Genomic DNA, 19,744 nt, shown 5'->3' on the forward strand with positions numbered 1-19,744 from the left:
ATTTAAATAAAGGAAAAAAAAACTTTTAAAACATGTCCCCATATGTGACAGTGTCACTTAAGCTGGGACATATCAATTAATCTTTTTAATAATTTTTATTGAATTTTAAAACAATTCATGAAAACTCATCCCACCCATGGATGATGTTTCATGAAAAATGCAAAGGACGCCTGGCCTATTCACCCACCTGCCAACATTAAGTTTGGACGAGCAGCTCATTTTACTGTTTTAATTAGTTTGTAACAGGCCTTAATAGGCCTTTGACAGTTCGGCGATCACGTGGTGATGTCGGGACGCCTGGCTGACATTACCGCACGTCATATTGCGTGTCGGTAAGCAGGCCCCACGCCTACTCGCCGACCGGAAAATTCTTCCCCTAGAATTCTTAGGTTTAATGCTAAACATGTCCAATGAATGCAGAACAGCAATCAACAAAATTAACAGAGTGTTGAACCACATACCCAAAACCGTAGAGTATAAGACAAAGGAAGTAATGATCAAACTGTATAGTGATCTGGGCCAGACCATATTTTGGATATTGTTATTATTTGGATATTTGGTTGCCAGGAAACAATAGGCATTCAAAGGTCTGGTGGCAGTGCATAAAGAGCCACAAGGCTAATCCCCAATCTGACTGGAGACCCTTCATGTTTTCAGTTTGGATAGCACTACCTGAGTGAGACGTGCTGGGATCAATTTTAACTCTGTATATGGATAGATTTCGAATGGTTAAAATTTCACCAATTAATGCACATAAAAAGTCTTAATATACTGGATTGTTGGGAGCTTGTTTTCTACTTGAATCGGAATCCTGTGAGCTTTTGGAGGTTTTTTTGGCAGTGAAAGATAATTGTGTTTGGTTTCTCATCACTTCCCTACCCCACTTCAAGTGTAATCATAATATTTGTTTTCAGTAATACAGCTGTTATTGCTACTGCATTATAACCTTCAATTACATATATACTTGTCCTCTCTTCTATTCCTAGCTTACCCCACTAGCTGAACACACTAAATATTGTTATAATCATAGCCTGTACCAGCTGCTGGATCTTACATTTCATAGCAATACTTTCTGCCTTTTACTATAGCTTGCAAATGCTCTGTAAACTCTCTTTACTTAATCTATGGAATGGACCACACATTGGAAGTCTAGATCATTCAAATTTATAAGGATAATAGGATTTTAAGAAGATTGGCAGCATCCTTTTTGACAAATGAGATTAGATGTGATAAGAAATAGAGAACAGATTCCGAAGAAAACTGTATTTAATTCCTTGCAAAACTGAATAACTGAGGGAACCTTGGTGAATTGTTGTGATGCACCTTGTATAAGGGATATACTACTGCACTGTGCGCCAGTGGTGGAGGGAGTGAATCTTTAAGGTGGTGGATGGGGTGCCAATCAAACAGGCTAATTTGCCCTGGATGATGTCGAGCTTCTGGAGCATTGTTGGAGCAGCACTCATCCAGGCAAATGGAGAGTATTCATCGTACTCCCGATTTTTGATTTGTAGATGGTGTACAGACTTTGAGGAGTCAGGAGGTGAGTTACTCTGACCTGCTCTTGTCGCCACAGTATTTATATGGCTGGTCCAGTTCGGTTTCTGGTCAATAGTAACCCCCAGGACGTGGATAGTGAAGGATTCAGTGATAGTGATTGCATTGAATGTCATGGGGAGATGATTAGATACTCTCTTGTTGGAGATGGTCATTGACTGGCACTTGTCTGGTGTGAATTTTACTCCACCTCAAAGTCAGCAGAGGTGATCTGTAGGGCAGTGGGTATGAGTTGGAAATCTCCCAACTGCAGGCTACCAAGACCACAACCAATCCCTGGCAATGTAAGTGACAGGCAGGGTCCAAGTTAATCAGGGGAAGGGATGCCCGTGGCAGAGCAGGTCCATTGATTCCTTAAGGCCTCAAAGGAACCCTCCTAATCTTCCTGGCCCACAAAGAAACATATAAATATTTAATTTAAAATATTTACCTTTTGTGGCTCTGGAACCTCTCTACCATCAGCTTTCCATGTTTTGCACGGCTGATGCTAAATGTCGAGTTGCTCAAATACCAGAGGGAAACTTGAAACCGTTGCCAAAATGGTTTTTGCAATTTGTATAGTATGAGGAGCAGTTCTGAAATTAGGAAATTATTTTCTTGACTATTTGTGATGATTTTATTTAGAGTAAATATTTATTAAAAGAATAAAGAAAAAAAGTAAAACAATTACATTTAAACACAAGAATGACTCCGCAAAGTAAACAGTACTTTAAAACAGTTCCACAAACCTTTACTTAACTATCGTCAGAGCTAACCTTTCCCTTTTCTGTTCAGCAACTATCCTTATAGATTTTAAAATCCATAGAAGTCCAGTGATTTTACCACACCGTACTTTTTCCTTGAGGTGTCCTCTGAGGCTGACAGCAACTGGGTCTTCCGGTCTGCCCTTGTTCACACTGTCTTCTGGGAGTTCTGACCAGCTACCCTGCTGTCTTCTGGGAGATCTAAGCAGCTACCCCCTTGCATAGGCTTCAGTACTTACTTAAATACATTCCTTCCCTTTGATTTCTCTATTGTTTTAACCAGTCTCTTCAGAAATGCTTTCTTCCCAGAATGCATTAAATTGTTCTTTACTTTAGCTCTAGGGCTTGTAAAAACAAACTTATCCTATCTTTATAAAAACAAAAAACTGCAGATGCTGGAAATCCAAAACAAAAACAGAAATACCTGGAAAAACTCAGCAGGTCTGGTAGCATTGGCGGAGGAGAGCAAAGTTGACATTTCGAGTCCTCATGACCCTTCAACAGAACCAAGTAGAAATAGGAAAGGGGTGAAATATAAGCTGGTTTAAGGGGGGGGGGGAAGAAGTTGGGGGGGATATTGGGACAAGCAAGCAGTGATAAGAGGAGATAACCAAAAGATGTCACAGACAAAAGAACAAAGAGGTGTTGAAGGTGGTGATATTATCTAAAAGAATGTGCTAATTAAGAGTGGAGAGCAGGACAAGCAAGGTAGCTCTAGTCGGGGGGTGGGGCGAAATAAACGATGGGTGGAATACATTTAAAAATAATGGAAATAGGTGGGAAAAGAAAAATCTATATAATTATTGGAAAAAACAAAAGGGAAGGGGAAGAAACGGAAAGGGGGTGGGGATGGAGGAGAGAGTTCAAGATCTAAAATTGTTGAACTCAATATTCAGTCCAGAAGGTTGTAAAGTGCCTAGTCGGAAGATGAGGTGCTGATCCTCCAGTTTGTGTTGAGCTTCCCTGGAACAATGCAGCAAGCCAAGGACAGAGATGTGGGCAAGAGAGCAGGGTGGAGTGTTAAAATGGCAAGTGACAGGGAGGTCTGGGTAATGCTTGCGGACAGACCGAAGGTGTTCTGCAAAGCGGTCACCCAGTCTGCGTTTGGTCTCGCCAATGTAGAGGAAATCGCATTGGGAGCAACGAATGCAGTAAACTAAGTTGGGTGAAATGCAAGTGAAATGCTGCTTCACTTGAAAGGAGTGTTTGGGCCCTTGGACGGTGAGGAGAGAGGAAGTGAAGGGGCAGGTGTTGCATATTTTGCGTTTGCATGGGGAGGTGCCGTAGGTGGGGGTTCAGGAGTAGGGGGTGATGGAGGGGTGGACCATGGTGTCACGGAGGGAATGATCCCTACGGAATGCCGCCGGGGGGGTGAAGGGAAGATGTGTTTGGTGGTAGCATCATGCTGGAGTTGGTGGAGGATAATCCTTTGAATGCGGAGGCTGGTGGTGTGACCTATCTTTACCTCACTTCCTTACACCTTTTTACAACCTGCATATATCCCCTTTTGAACTAAAACAGCTCAGTTCAAACTATTCCTATTATTGCCTCATGTAAAACTCTCATTGAAGTTCCTTTTGGTTCATTAACATATCAAAACCAATTCTTACTGTTGATTCTAGACCCTTGCCGTCACTCTAGCTCTTTATCCAATTACAGCTTAACTTTCAGCACAAAGGAAAATATGTCGGGTTATTAACAGAAGAAAAATATTACAATTTCTTGTTTTCTTGACATCTGGCACTTTTGGGAGGGCATCTAATCCATGATCCGAGTTTAAGATTGAGTCAGGAACCAAGCAATGTTAACTGACCCCAACATTTCATTATTAATGCCCCTGCCTGTCACTGGCAAGCTTCAATTCTCCTAAAAGCTTGAAAATTAAAGTGTTGGGAGGGCAGAAATGCAAGGGATAGTGCCAGTCTGCCATTTTAATCCCCAGCCTGCCCAGTGCTATTGGACGGACAGTCAAAGTCAGATCCTACCTGTCATTTTTAAAGGCCTCTGGAGTTGACCCAAATCTATGAAAATCTGACCCTTTCTTTCCACTTAGAGTTCAGATGTTGGTATCATGTCCTTCACACAGGTGTTGTTCTGGAGGGTAGAATTGGCCAACTGCGGCCCCTGATTCATAGCCCTCAAAGCCCAAGCAACTCACCTCTATTTATTTCTTATTTGCTAGCTTACCTTGTCTGAATATGTGAGCTATATCATTATGTGGATTTAGACTGTATATATGCCCTCTGAGGCTCCATTATATGCACTGGCCGGAATTTTCCAGCCCCTTTAGCGTTGGGCGGCATGGTGGGTGGGGTGACAATATGGCGAGAAAGCCAAAAGTTGGCTTCACACAGGCGTGAAAGCAGAGCGGAATCTTCTGATGGTGTCCGTCAAGGCAAAATGCCAATCCTGCTGGAGGCCAGCTTGAACCCACTTTGCATCCTGCTAATGTGATGCAAAGTAACGCCTGATTGGAATCAAACCCCCCACACCAGATTTGTTGTTATGTTAGTAGGAAGGCATGCCAGCTCAGAACACGTCTGGACTAGTGTGACGTGCAGAAGTTGGGCCTTGCTCAGATCGTAGACATATGAGGATGCTGGAGCCCCACAGCTACTGGGCCCTGGATGAACACATACATCGCATGCTGGGTGGATTCTCATGGACATGGCTCTGCCACAAAGCAGCTCAAGGAAGGTGGAACATCTCCGTTGATGTCTGGGTTCTGCTTCAGAATATCATGGTCTTAGCCTTGAATTGCAACGGATGATCAGCAAGTGGGGTGAGAGGAAGGTCCAGCTGTGAGTGGGAGAGGGAGATCCCGACTGTTGGAGGGTGAGGTTGGGAAGAGGGGACGAAGGTGTCAGAGGGTTGTTAGGTTGAGAGGGGGGGAGGGAGTACGGGGGGTGGGGGTAGGAGGAGGGGATGCTCAGGTGAACTTGCAAGGGAGGAGTCTGTGGAGTCAATGACTGTTTCCTGGGGAGTGAACTAAGAGTGGGTGTGGTAGGAGGGAAAGGTGAGTATAAGGGGGGCAAAGTGAGTCAGAAGGAGGGGAGGGTGAGGGTGCACTGGTAGCGGTAGAAGGGACAGCGAGGGTGCTGGTGGGGACTCAGATGAAGATACAGACCCTGGGGGTGGGAAAGAGGAGGTCAATGTGGGTGGGGGTGGGATCCTCAAGAAGGTAGAGAACATGCAGGTTCACCTGACATCTTGGAAAAAGGGTTCAGGTTAGCAGGTGATAGTGGGGAGGTGGAAGGTGATGCCGGTGAGTGGGGGGCGGGAGGGTGTGGGTCAACAGTGTTGGGAGAAAGAACATGGGTGATGGGGAGAGGGGAAAGGACAGAGGAGCTGATGAGAAACTTAATGACTACCATAGCTTTCGAAATCGAAAGTGAACGGAGACTCGTATTGGATGGGCACAGGTGCTGCATTCCCATGTGTGATCAGTGGGTGGGAGGAGATGCAGGTCGGCTCAAGTGGACAATTGGCAGAGAACCACAGCAGGCAGCATTGTAAAATGCTCAGGAGACTGAGGTAAGTGTGATGGATGAAGGATCTATGTGCATGGGACAGTGCTTGCACTAGGCTCCGAAAGGCCCTGCCACCTACACTTCTGCCTTCAGAAATACTCGTGATCAGGTTGCACGTAGCTGAACAACTAATGGTGGGAGGACGCAGTGGGAGCACTCACGAAGCTTGTAAATGAAGCGGAAAGACAACATTATTTAGTGAAAGTGAAAACATTTTCATGTTATAAAATGACAAAATGTGTTCACCCATGCAACCACTTATGATCAGAATTTATTAACTTTTCTAGGCCTACCACTTCTTCTAGGTGCTGCCTCTGACATCTGCAGCAGGGGGGGCAGACAATCTGTGCAATGGCTGGTCCTCTGGAGAGCCTCAAGCCCTGGCTTTCATTGGCTGTCCTCCTGTGTGCCAGCTGCTCCCTCTGCGGTAACAGGGAACAAGGTTGAGGGGGTCACAGGCACAGGAGGGAGAGGACAGCCTCTGAGATTCCTGTGTGGATGGCCCAGGGGTGTTCAGCTGCCCGCCTCCTCCCTTCGGGTGCCCGAGGGACACAGGCTGACTCCTTGAGGGGAAGGACCACCTGGATGGGTCGAGATGCACCATTTCCCCCTCACATTGCCACTGCAGGGACTCACCCATGGCTACCACGATGGAGTGCAGGTCTGCGTGCATTTTTGCATTCTGCTGAACCAGGGTCTCCATGGCGTCTGCCATCTTTCTCATGGAGACCTCTATACGCGTACATGTGGGCACCAATTCATCAGAGAGCAGACAGATGCACTCCTCCGACTTGCGTACCACTCTATTGAGGGCTTTCAACAGCTCTGCGCAATGTTCCCCCGCCTTCTGCTGACACTCCATGATGAGTTAGAAGGCCAGATCCAGAGGCTCATCATCTGACTCGGACCTCATAGATGCCTCTTCCTCAGCAGTCCTCCAAGTGCCGGGGAGCTCGGCTGAATCTGCCTCCTGCTGCTGCAGACATGTGTCCATGCTGTGAACACCAGGTTGTGAACCTGAGCCTGCTCTAGATCTAGGTCCTACCAAGTGTGTCACTGCACTGGACGAGTGTGTGGGTTAGCCCTGTGATGCGTCTTCCAGGTTGCTTATTTTCAGCTCTTCAATGGACGAGGTGTCCTCTTGGCTGTAAGTGAGGATGTGGATGGAGCTGAGGGACTGGCTGGCTGAGGGTGTTAGTTGCTTGGCAGAGCTTCCTGTGAACCAAATTAGAGATAATTTGTGCATGGCAACAGAGTCAAAAGCTGGAGAGGGAGCACTTACAGTTGCATTAAGAGAGAAAGAGATGATGTGGTGCAGGATCCTTACATGGGTGTTCACTGCATGGGTCCATGTTCTCACCAGCTCAATGGCATACTCCTCAAAGTAAATGAGGGGCCTAATGTGGGCCATTCCGTGCCTGATCTGGGACCTCTCCCTGCTGTTGTGAGCTAGCTTCTACTGCATGAAAATAGGTGGAGTGTGAGCAGGACGCATGGCACTGTGTGGAATGTTTGTGTGATGAGCAGAGCCATAGACGGGATGATGACGCGAGCTCCAGAGGATATGAGCCGGATGAAGATGTGAGGGTGTGTGTGAGAGTTAATGGTGTTGTCCCTTGAGGTGTGAGACCCCTGTGGATGTTTAATGGGTTTGTGAGTTCAGAGTGATCAGGTGGTTGACTTGCCCTGGCAGAATGGATGACAGCATTCATCGTCTTCCTGCACTGGATGGCTGACCTCCTCTGTGCTCTATCGGCGCTGACAGCTGCTGCCACCGCCTCCCAAGCTGGATAGGTGACTCTGGGGGATATCCTGCCGCCAGAGGAGGGGTAGAGGACATTGCGGCGACCTTCCACTGCATCCAGCAGGTGCCCCAGAGAGGCATCACTAAATTTGGGTGCTGCCTTCTTCTTTGCTTTGGGGCCATCTGTTGTCTGGAGCATTCTTGGTCTGTAGACATGAAGTAGGCTGCGCTCTGGTATGTTTTAAATATGGCACCCGGAGTGAGGAAGCACTGTGGCATGACATGGCGGGCAAATCCGAGCCTGCTGCCAGCAATCCAGTGTGTTTCCCGTGAATGAGGTGGGACACGCTAGGAATGGGACGATACAGCACGAAAACCTGTCATTGTGGCCAGTGGGTAAAACATCCTTTTTCCCACCCGCTACCACACTTTGTGCAAATCTGGGACGCTTCCGTCCAATGGGTTCCAAAAATATCCCCAGCTGTATTGCTGAAGACCTGTGCTCCAGAACCAGCTATGCCTCTAGCTAAATGGCACAGCTACAATAATTGCATCTACCTGACAATGTGGAAAATTGCAACAGGTATATCTTTCTATAAGAAGCAGGACAAATCCAACCCAGCCAAATAGCTACCTATCAGTCCATTCCCAATCATCAACAAATCAACTTAATTTGCATTTGATGAATTGTGTATGACTTTGAATGAGCCATGTCAGATGGACGTTTACTCATCGATTTGATTGCAACATGATGCCTACAGGGGTAGGCCATATTCTTTACCCTGGAGGTTGTTTAGCTATCTCTAGGTCTAATCTGGATTATGTTTTAGCAGGGCACTAATTGAGGATGCAAAGCATAGGTGAGATATTAAACATTACTTGTCTGCTAACTCCATCTATTCCATTGTGCCTTTTAAATCTGTCTTGATTGACCATTCTGTAACTCAAAGCTACCTATATAAAAATTAACAACCTACCTTATCTAGCACTTTAATTCATGTATGTCACTAGCTGAGTCACAAGTTTATCACAGCAGCAAGATGGAACTCTGTGAAAGCCAAAATGCATTTATTCTAACCTGAGCTACAAGGTTTGTCAGTATAATGATTTTCAGCCAATTTGGAGAGATTGAGTATACAGTGGCATTCCTTTGGATCACATGCCAATCCCTTATCCTAGACACTTGTGTTTTGGTTCATAGGAAGTGCAGTTTTGCCTATGACACCTTAGATTTGCAGACAGTATGAATGGAGTATTGGGCAGTAGACCATATTATAAATGTCTGCATCTCCTACACATTACTCCAATCCCAATCTATGTGGTTGACCCTCATTGCTGTCTTGCAAACCAATTCTACAAACAATTGCTGAGACCCATGACCATCTTCTCAAGCAACTAAGGATGGACAACAAGTTGCCAGCCTAAGAGCTTTTTTTTTGAAGTTAGCAGTTAGCATCTTTTGTTTCTGGCGAGAGATGTTCTAAAATGGAGTGAATATGTTTTTGGTGAACTTGCCAGTGATAGTCAGCAATGGAGTAAAAATATCTGAAACAGTGCACTGCACTTTGCCTCCTTCAATCTGCACATGCAGTTTTTAGGGTAAGAGTGGAGCATTCAATTTCCAAAGCTACATTAATCCATTTGAAATTGCTGAACAAAATCAGATCTGAGTGGGAGGTTGTCTGAGACTTGTTTGCTGTAAACTTTCTTTGACAGCAGAGGGTGCTCATATATTTTCCTCTCCATCTACCTCACTTAGTGGTGCCATTTATTTACATAATAGCAAAACAATTTAACAATACCTACATCACATGCACAAGTATATATGATTTTTGAATTAATATTTTGTGAATGTTTCAAGATCTACTTTCTACTTTTTTATGCATTGGATTTCTTTAAATTGTTCCCTTCAGGCTACTGTTACAAATATTCCAATTTGAGTTAGCTGCGCCAAATTACAAGAGGGAATACTTATTCTTACCTCCTCTCCCCAACTGTTGGTATAAAATAATAATTTTGCAGCAGGTAGAGAGTATTTACTTATTTAATAGATAATTTATTTAGGGATTTAATTATGTAACTTCAACTTCAGCTGTACATAATTTTTTGGCAATAAATGTTGATACCTGTTATATTGTAAATTAATATTACTTGGAATTTTACCTCATTTTGTTTATGAAACCAAAATTTAAGTAGATAAATTTAGGTTTTGTCCACAGATTTTTTTAGTTTAATCTTACATACCTTTTAAAATAGTAACGCTATGGAAGTATTTTTCAGAGTTATTTTTAGAATTTGAAGACGCAGGGAATCATGTGTTTAATGTAGTCAGTAAAGTGCAAGTATAAAGCCAATTAAAATTGGAAGTTCACAATGTAAGTGTGGTTGACTACAATATATAGTTCCAGTATTTTAAGAAATGACTTATTCTCACATCATGCTTGGACATCAGAAACTTTACATATTTCTTTACCACAAAGTATGAAGATGAACTAGTAGCTGTTGTTTCTTTGGAGAAAAGTGAAGAAGTTGGTAATCTTTTTAATAGCATTTGTATATATGATTATAGTGAGGCCAATGGGAAGTTGGAGGACGGTTTTGATTAAAAAGAGGTGGTTTATATGTTATAAAGTAACAACCATTATTTTATGGTACACTTTAGCTGTTTTTGAGAACAAACAGGACTTGTCATGATTCTGAATTTAAAAAAATCATAGCAGGAGTAATAATATATATTGGGAATCTAGAGACAGGTTAGGTCAATGTGAAGCAAAGAGATGATGGGTGGAATTTTATTAAAATAGACCCACTCGTAGCAGGGGGGGAGAGAGGTTTGGGGACAGCAACAGGTTGGGAACCCATTTCAGAGAAGCAGGCTTTGCTGTAGTTTTTTAACGGAGTTACTGCATTAGCATCCCACTTCCAGGATTCCTGACCAATGATAGAGTGTGGGCATGATGACAACCCACTCTGTCAAAGGAAGAGCTTTTAGTTAAAGGGATTCTGGCTGTGGTTGGAATGGCTGAATTCTACATTGCTTCCTGAAGCTTCAGCAGCCACAGGAATGGAAAGGAGATGTGAGAAGACTGTTCCCTGCATCTGCCTCTTCCCTGGAGATCCTGCTACAAGATCTGAAAGACGGGAAGGAAGTGCTGTTCCCCATGGACAGGAGGAAGAGGCTAGCCTCTCAAACCAAGTAGGCTGGATGGTAGTGAGCAGCAGGAGTGTGGTCCCTCCAACCTGGAGACAGTGCACCAAGAGGATCCAGAACCTCAAGCGGGAAAGGCGAGTGGCATCTCACTTTCAGGTGACATCCCCTACACTCTGACATCCCCAGCATTTTCCTGCATCGCATTCTTCAGCTTGCAGCTCCACTCACTCCAGGCAACTCCTCACATTCCATCTGAACAACCAACACTCACACTAACCCTCACTTTATTGTCTTCTTGCAACCATCCCTCACAGTCACCTTCCACAAATGTTAGACCATAAGACATAGGAGCAGAAATTAGGCCATTCGGCCCATCGAGTCTGCTCTGCCATTCAATCATGGCTGATAAGTTTCTCAACCCCATTCTCCCGCCTTCTCCCCGTAACCTTTGATCCCCTTAACAATCAAGAACCTATCTATCTCGGTCTTAAATACACTCAATGACTTGGCCTCCACAGCCTTCTGTGGCAATGAATTCCATAGATTCACCACTCTCTGGCTAAAGAAGTTTCTCCTCATCTCTGTTCTAAAAGGTCTTACCTTTACTTTGAGACTGTGCCCTCGGTTCCTAGTCTCTCCTACTAATGGAAACATCTTCCCTACATCCACTCTATCCAGGCCTATCAGTATTCTGTAAGTTTCAATCAGATCCCCCCTCATCCTTCTAAACTCCATCGAGTATAGACCCAGAGTCCTCAAATGTTCCTCATATGTTAAGCCTTTCATTCCTGGGATCGTTCTCATGAACCTCCTCTGGACCCTCTCCAGAGCCAGAACATCCTTCCTGAGATACAGGGCCCAAAATTGCTCACAGTATTCTAAATGTGGTCTGACCAGAGCCTTATAAAGCCTCAGCAGCACATCCCTGCTTTTATATTCTAGTCCTCTCGAAATAAATGCCAACATTGCATTTGCTTTCCTAACTACCGACTCAACCTGCAAGTTAACCTTAAGAGAATCCTGGACTAGGACTCCCAAGTCCCTTTGCACTCAAGATTTCTGAATTCTCTCCCCATTTTGAAAATAGTCTATGCCTCTATCTTCCTACCAAAGTGCATGACCTCACACTTGCCCACATTGTATTCCATCTGCCACTTCTTTGCCCATTCTCCTAACCTGTCCAAATCCTTCTAGAGCCTCCCCGCCTCCTCAATACTACCTGTCCGTCCACCTATCTTTGTATCATCTGCAAACTTAGCCAGGATGCTCTCAGTTCCTTCATCTAGATCATTAATGTATAAATTGAAAAGTTGTGGTCCCAACACTGACCCCTGTGGAACTCCACTTGTCATCGGCCACCATCTTGAGAAGGACACCCTTATCCCCATTCTTTGCCTCCTGCCAGACAGCCAATCTTCTATCCATGCTAGTACCTTGCCTCTAAAGCCATGGGCTCTTATCTTACTGAGCAGCCTCCTGTGCGGCACCTTGTCAAAGGTCTTCTGGAAGTCCAAGTAGATAAAATCATTGGCACTCCTTTGTCTAACCTACTCGTTACCTCCTCAAAGAATTCTAACAGATTTGTCAGGCATGACCTCCCCTTGATGAAACCATGCTGACTTTGCCCGATTTTACCATGCACTTCCAAGTATTCTGAAATCTCATCCTTAATAATGGACTCTAAAATCTTACCAACGACCAAGGTCAGGCTAATCGGCCTGTATTTTCCTATCTTTTGCCTCACTCCCTTCTTAAACAGGGGTGTTACATTAGCAATTTTCCAGTCCTCAAGAACCCTCCCTGACTCGAGTGATTCCTGAAAGATCACCTCTAATGCCTCCACTATCTCTTCAGCTATCTCCTTCAGAACTCTGGGGTGTAATCCATCTGGTCCAGGTGATTTATCCACCTTCAGAACTTTCAGTTTTCCTAGCACCTTCTCCTTGGTAATGGCCACCATACTCAGCTCTGCCCCCCCACCGACTCTCTTGAACTTTGAGGATGTTACTTGTGTCTTCCACCGTGAAGACTGATGCAAAGTACTTATTCAGTTCTTCCGCCATTTCTTTGTTTCCACTGCTACTTCTCCAGCGTCATTTTCCAGTGGCCCAATGTCCACTTTTGCCTCTCTCATACCCTTTATATATCTAAAAAAACTCTTGCAATCTTCTTTTCTATTACTGGCTAGTTTACCCTCATATTTAATCTTCTCCCTCCTTATTTCTTTTTTAGTTGTCCTCTGTTGCTCTTCGTAGGCTTCCCAATCCCCTGGTTTCCCACTGCTCTTCGCGCATTGTATGCTTTCTCTTTAGCTTTTATGCTGTCCCTGACTTCCCTTGTCAGCCATGGTTGCCTCGTCCTCCCTTTAGTATGCTTCTTCTTCCTAGGGATGAATTTTTGCTGTGTCTCCCAAATTACTCTCAGAAACTCCTGCCATTGCTGTTCCACTGTCTTTCCTGCTAGGCTTATCTCCCAGTCAATTCTGGCTAGCTCCTTCCTCATGCCTCTGTAGTTGTCTTTATTCAACTGTAATACGTTACATCTGATTCCAGCTTTTTCCTCTCAAATTGCAGGGTAAATTCTATCATATTATGGTCACTTCCTCCTAAGGGTTCCTTCACCTTAAGCTCCCTTATCAAATCTGCCTTATTACACCTCACTAGAATTGCCTGTTCCCTTGTGGGCTCCACCACAAGCTGCTCCAAAAAGCCATCTCGTAGACATTCCACAAATTCCTTGCCTTGGGATCCACTACCAACCTGATTTTCCCAGTCTATCTGCATATTGAAATCCCCCATGATCACTGTAACCTTGCCTTTCTTAAAAGCCTTTTCTATCTCCTGGTGTATCTTGCGCCCCAGATCCTGACTACTGTTCGGAGGCCTGTACATAACTCCCATTATGGTTTTTTAACCTTTGCGATTCCTCAATTCTACCCACACAACTCTACATCATCTGACCTTACGTCATTTATTGCTATCGATTTAATTTCATTTCTTACTAACAAAGAAACCCCACCCCCTCTGCCAACCTTTGTCATTCTCTCCTTGCCACACAAGCCATTTCTCACATTCATAAAGATCCATCCCAGTGAAACTTGGAAGTGGGCGGGACATGACTCATTCTGACATGGCAGCATTTTTCAGGGCTTTAACCACGCCCCCCTACTCTCCCTCCACCTGCTGCCGCAGTCAAACCCACCCACCCTTGGCAGTTAGACTTCTGCCCTTTTGTGGGACAAGCAATAACCTCCTGCATCTTCTCTCCTACAGCATTCTCTTCCCCAATCATTCCCAAATTTTTAGCCTGTTTTACAACATTTAGTTGTGAGAAACAGGCTTTAAATTTAAAAAAAGCATTTACATTGCACTTATACTTTACCTATTTTTGTCTTCTCTACTCCTTTATACTGAGTGTTACACAAGCAACAAGTTTTGTTTGTTTGGTGCCAAGACTGTTCGGCAGATCTTAACCCCCACCTGCTCAGCAGGAATAGTGCAGGTGAGAGTGTCATGAAAATATAATAATTTTCATAATATTGATGTAATTTAAAGTAAAGATAGGTTAATAGTGTGGTTTGGTGTAGTGTCTTTGTGTGTAAGTGTGTATGTATTTTAATTGAATTACAGACAGCTGGTCTGCGTTCTTTGATGTATCAGAAGAGAACCTAGGTCTGAAATGCTAAATACGTAAACATGGCTGAAGTTTTAGAATGTGAAGTGTGCAGAACATTTACATTTTTAGATAAACCAGAGTTGTGAATTTCAAAGAGATGGTAAGGTGTTACACCTAGCCAACAGAGGCTAAGACAAACTGTGTGTTTATTTTTCCCAAAGATTACTGTTAATATGAGTACTATGAAAGATTTATATTATGGAAAAAGTAAAGTTGCAAAGACATATTGGAGCAATGGGATTTAAATTAAAAAGGGAAAAACCTGTATAATGGAGATGAGGTTATGTGTAAGGAAGAAGGCATTCTAAGATCCAACAAGTGTGAAAAGCCTCCAGCCTCTATGTATCAAGCTGCTGTCTCCAGGAACTGAAGCTAAAAGAATTCATTTTAAATATCACTGTCTAGGGTATTGTGTGCTTTGCCTGGGTCTGTTGAAATCTATGTTATTTTACTGTTGCCTTAACAGAGGTGTAACTGAGAGCTAGATTAATTAGGGGATTTAGGAGTTATCATAGTAATAATGTGTAGACTTATGTATATGTTTAAAATCATTTCTTTTATTAATAAATGTTCAATTTAGTTTTGTAAAAAAAGGTCTAAGACTCGGTGGACTTATTACTACTGAATTCAAGGCATGCATCTCGAAATAAAAATACAAATTGCCGAACAGTTGTGGCAGCTGTTTCAAGTTTCCTTCTGGGATTTGAGCTCAGCATTTACCATCCGCTGTGCCATAACAAAGGTTAAGATGGGATTGGGGGACTCACACTGCCATCATGCTCCTTTCATACACACAGTTGGTGAAGGAAATAACTGTTACCAATCTTTATACACTTTTATAAGCATTTATTTATACAGTTACAGAGCACCTTTTAACTCAACAACCACATTTTAAGGTGGTGTCTATTTATAGGGGCGTAAGTGAATCCCCAGATAATACGCACCACCTGTCTACAATTAAATATAGTTAAAATACAATTAACACTCCCCAACATATTCACTTACATGATTTCAGGCATGAGATTGCCAGATGTCCCTTAGCAGGCAGAGATATACTTTGCATTCAAAAATTACATCATGATGGTATAATTGCCACCATGACTGCATTTAACTTCTGGATTGAGGAGGCCAACCACAACAACACAACCAAAGCAGGAGCTGCAGAGTGACCAGAAGAGACCAAGTTGAATTATCTGTAGAGTCCTTGTGTGACCAGAGGAGCAAATGTCCTCCCTCACATATCCCGTGAGGAATTCTTGGGGCCACCCAATATTCCTAGCCTTGGCATTCTCTTGGGTTCTTGATGTCCTTTTTTTTTTACCCTATTTTTATCAAATTTCTAGGTCTTGGAGGCCATATTATTGGCTGAAATTAGAGAGTGTTTAGGCACATATTTGAAATATATATTAAAATACATATATTTGGTTACAGTTTTCTTAAAAATTCAATTATCATGCATAGATAAGGAAATCCAACGGATGTTTGAAATTTTAGAAGATGTTTGCTAAGGTGTCACATAAAGATTAAGAACATTAAGTCACAATATTAAAGAGAATTTAAGTGCATGAATAAAGGGATGATTAGGGAGAGGGTAGGGATAAATAGATGATTTTTGGTTGGCAAAATATGGATAGTGGCGTGCTCAGAGATCCGTAACTGGATCTCTTAGTATTTAGTTTTATATAAACAACTTGAACATAGGCATAAATGGAATGACAATAAGTTTGCTGATAATGTCACCTTAAGGGCATGAAATACTGTGAAAAAAATGTAGCAACACAAGACAATGTAACAGGGTAGGCAGATATGGAGAAATGTAAGGTAGCACATTTCATGGTGAGAGAAACAGTGAAAGGAAACCTACCCTAAATGGTATGGCTTTTAATGGAGTGAAGGAAAAGGGATACAGGGATGCAAACAAACAAATCTTCTAAAGGTGTGAGTGAAAGTAGAAAAGGCCAAAAGACAAATTGGATTCTAGGTATTAAACATTAAATATAAAAGCAAGGATGTGATCTGGAGTTTGTCGATATTTATAGGTCTTGGTTGGATGCAATTCTGGGCACTCCATTAAATGAAGGTTATTAGCAGAGTGGAAGGGACAGAGCAGGTTTGTGAAAATGAGAGGTTGTATTTATTAAGTAAGGTTCAAAAATGGTGTTTTTCACAGGAATAGAGAAGATTAAGGGGAGGTGAAAGAGGTTTCAAAATTATGAAAGATTTGAAAAGGTAAGTAATAAAAATAAGTTAAGATGCTGTGCCCAAATTTGTCCCTCTCAACTGCTGGGTGATATTGAAGCTTTGGAAGGGGTTGAGAGAAGGACAAAAAATAATTTCCCAACTTAATGCATCTTAGTTACCAAGATAGGCTCAAAGACATGGGCCTCCACACTTTAGAGAAAAACAAAGATTAAGTGGTAATCAAGGTTTATAAGATTATGTTCGTGTAGGCAGTTTGTTCCAAATTAAATAGATTAGGGAGGACTGGAGTCACAATCTCAAGTATTGTAAAGGTAGAACGAGGTTAGATGTCAGAAAGTGTTTCTTTTCCTGTGGAATCAGCTGACAATTTGTGAAGTGAACATAGATTAGCTGCATTCCTTCAAGTGATACTGTGTTGGAAATACATGTACAATGATACACAAGACTTCACATTTCTGTAGGCTCGGTTGGATGGACCAAGAGTCTGTCATTTTTCGTATAGTGCCAGATTTTGTTGTAAGTTAACTTGGGTATAAACTCAAAGAACCAAGGTGGAAATTAGATTTTTTCTCTACGGACCAATTAGATCATGGAATGATTTATCACTTGCATATTGAAAGACTATAACCTCACTTAAAAGTAAATTATTTTCAAAGGAATCTAAATTTATACTGGTACAGGGCACAGAAATGGATTGGAGTGTACAACTCCAGCTGAAAAACAAGCACTAGCACAATGAACTGAGTGGCCTCCTTCTGTGCCATAGTGTGGACTTTATGGGGGTATGGATTACCCACCCCGACCTAAAGTCCAGCTGCCCACAGTGATATTCGTTGGGGACAACCTTAATAAGATCAGAGAGGGACTTCCGCCATATCAGGGAGGAAGTCCTGCTCTAGAGAGCTGCCGGCTAATCTGTAGTTCCAGCAGTGCCAGAAGATAGTAAAGGCCACTAGTCCCTATGCAGAAGTGAAGATGTCCCGCAGGCTTCAGGTAAGTCCAGGGAATTTGAGCAGAACAGGTGGGAGACCCTCAACTAGAGGAAGGGGGTAGGAGTGTGTGTTACAGAGACCAGGGGGGATGGGGAGGAGGGATGAAGGATACAATCTTGGGGGTGTTTCCCCCGATAGGCACAGGGGACCCCTCCAAAAGGAGGTACCCTCCGCCTCCTGACCAACAGCAGCCCGGACAGTCAAAGCTACCTGGCTGCTCGCCTAGCCCCTACCTTTCTCCGCAGGCTAACAAGCTGCAGAAGAGGTGGATTGAGGCCCTTAATTGGCCATTTAAGGTCCTCAATCTGCCTAAGGGTAGGCAGGCTGCCTGATGTCTTACATCCCTGGGGGACAGATCGGGGTGGGCAAAAGGTGACGGGCTGACCACCTGCTTCATTTTATGAGACCTTACCTCTACCTTCTAATACAATGGTGTGGAGGCCATTAAATTCAGCCCATAATCTATAGAGGAATATTAAAATGTAGAATTCTCTCACGAACCGCTACTGAAACAGAGGTCATAAACTTTCAAATAGGAATTAGATAGTGGCTTGAAGAAAGATGGCAGATCCCACACCCTCTAAATCTATCGAGCAGTGCTAGTTTATCAAAAATACCTCATCCCCTCCAAGCCTAACTAGGTGTTAGATAAGAGAACAATCTATAGGCCCAGGATGGGCAGAAGCCAGGGTGGGGGGAAGAGGTGGTGAGGGTGCTTTGGTTGCCATCCTCTCTTCCGTGATATTGTACATGCCTGGGTGCCCCAGACATATTGCACTCAGTGTCCGCAGGTACGCTTAAAGCTTTCCATGACTGGTAGGCATGGCAGGGTACCAGTTGCATCCTGGATGCTCACAATAACGTTGTGATTTCATTAGTAGATGGGCATTAGGGAGAAATAAACTTTGCAGTGAATTGGCGACAGAATGAGGAAATGGTCGGCATAGACACGATGGGCTGAATGGCCTCTTTCTGTGCTGCAACTTTTCTATGGTTCTATGGGACTGCTCTACAAATGCACTCCATTGGTCAAATGCTTCCTGTGCCTAAAGACTATAATTCACATTATATAGAATTATTTTTTGTTTTAGAACGTCTGGAGGGCTTTGATTTTGTTTTTGCTTCCGCCGGGTTGCGCTGGGGTAACTCCTCTTGGCAGGTGCAAATAATGAGATATGACCGGGCGCTAGAGCCTGGGTGAGGCGAGGCGGGGCGGGAGGTTGAGGGGGGCGGAAGGGGCGGGAAGAGGGCGGCACCTGCCGACGGTTGAAGTTGTTTTTGAATGTGTCACGTGAGGGCCGCTGCTCACATGACCGTCCCGCGCGGCTTCTTAAAGCGGGGAGCGAGCCAGTAGTGCCCAGTCCGCCTAGACATGGCGAAGCTCGGAAGTTGGTTCTTGGTGCTGCTGCTTCGGTTCGGCTCCGCTCTCGCCTATCAGGCGGAGGAGGATACGGTGTATGAGCCCGTGCAGTACTCTCCCTCCGGCTCCCTTTGGCCCTTACCCCAAAAGCTCCACATCGGCCCCGAGCTTTACCGGCTAAGCGCCCTCACTTTTCAGATCGTTCACTCGCCGCACTCCACCGCTGCTGTTGGCTGCTCGATGCTGGACAACGCCTTCCGCAGGTATTTCTACTACATGTTCGGCAGCTCAGCCAGGAAAGATACGCCAGGGCTGGCTGATAGCGCCGGCGACACCGAGGAACTGCGTCAGCTGCAGGTCATTATTATCGCCAGTGACCCTGAGTGCAACCAGCATCCCAGCGTCACTTCCAATGAAGCTTGTGAGTATCGTTCCGCCCCTAGGGACCCCCAGCTGTGCACCTGGAAATGACACCCAGGGGCGTGTGTGGCGCCATGTCAATGCACCTTCCAAACTCCGGGAGAATTTGCTTTCATAAAGCGCCTTTCAAGTCCTCGGGGACGTCCCAAAGCCCATTACTGCTAATGAAGTACCATTTTCATGAGATAAAAACTTAAAACCTGTTTTCTTTACTCCTGGGTTCAGTAATTACAGACCAGTCAGTGCAATGACAGTGGCGGGCAAACTATTGGAAGGAATTGAGAGACAATATAAATCATAGAAAAGGCAGATTTATGAAGGGAAATGTCACCGCTAACTTGATGGATTTTTCTTTTGGAGGAGGTAATTT

At 43.9% G+C, this 19,744-nt stretch overlaps 1 protein-coding gene across 2 annotated transcripts in view; it reads left to right on the plus strand.

Moving 5' to 3' along the window:
* Positions 1–18,886: 18,886 nt before the first annotated feature.
* The window catches only part of hexb (hexosaminidase B (beta polypeptide)), a 38,121-nt gene continuing 37,263 nt past the window's right edge, over positions 18,887–19,744 (plus strand). For both annotated transcript variants that reach the window (XM_041186730.1, XM_041186731.1), the window contains exon 1: positions 18,887–19,375. In XM_041186730.1, the coding sequence (XP_041042664.1) occupies positions 18,967–19,375 (409 nt within the window). In that variant the 5' untranslated portion in view covers positions 18,887–18,966. The remainder of the gene's footprint in view (positions 19,376–19,744) is intronic.

The sequence above is a fragment of the Carcharodon carcharias genome, chromosome 4 (genome assembly GCF_017639515.1).
Source record: "Carcharodon carcharias isolate sCarCar2 chromosome 4, sCarCar2.pri, whole genome shotgun sequence".
Classification (NCBI taxonomy): Eukaryota; Metazoa; Chordata; class Chondrichthyes; order Lamniformes; family Lamnidae; genus Carcharodon; species Carcharodon carcharias.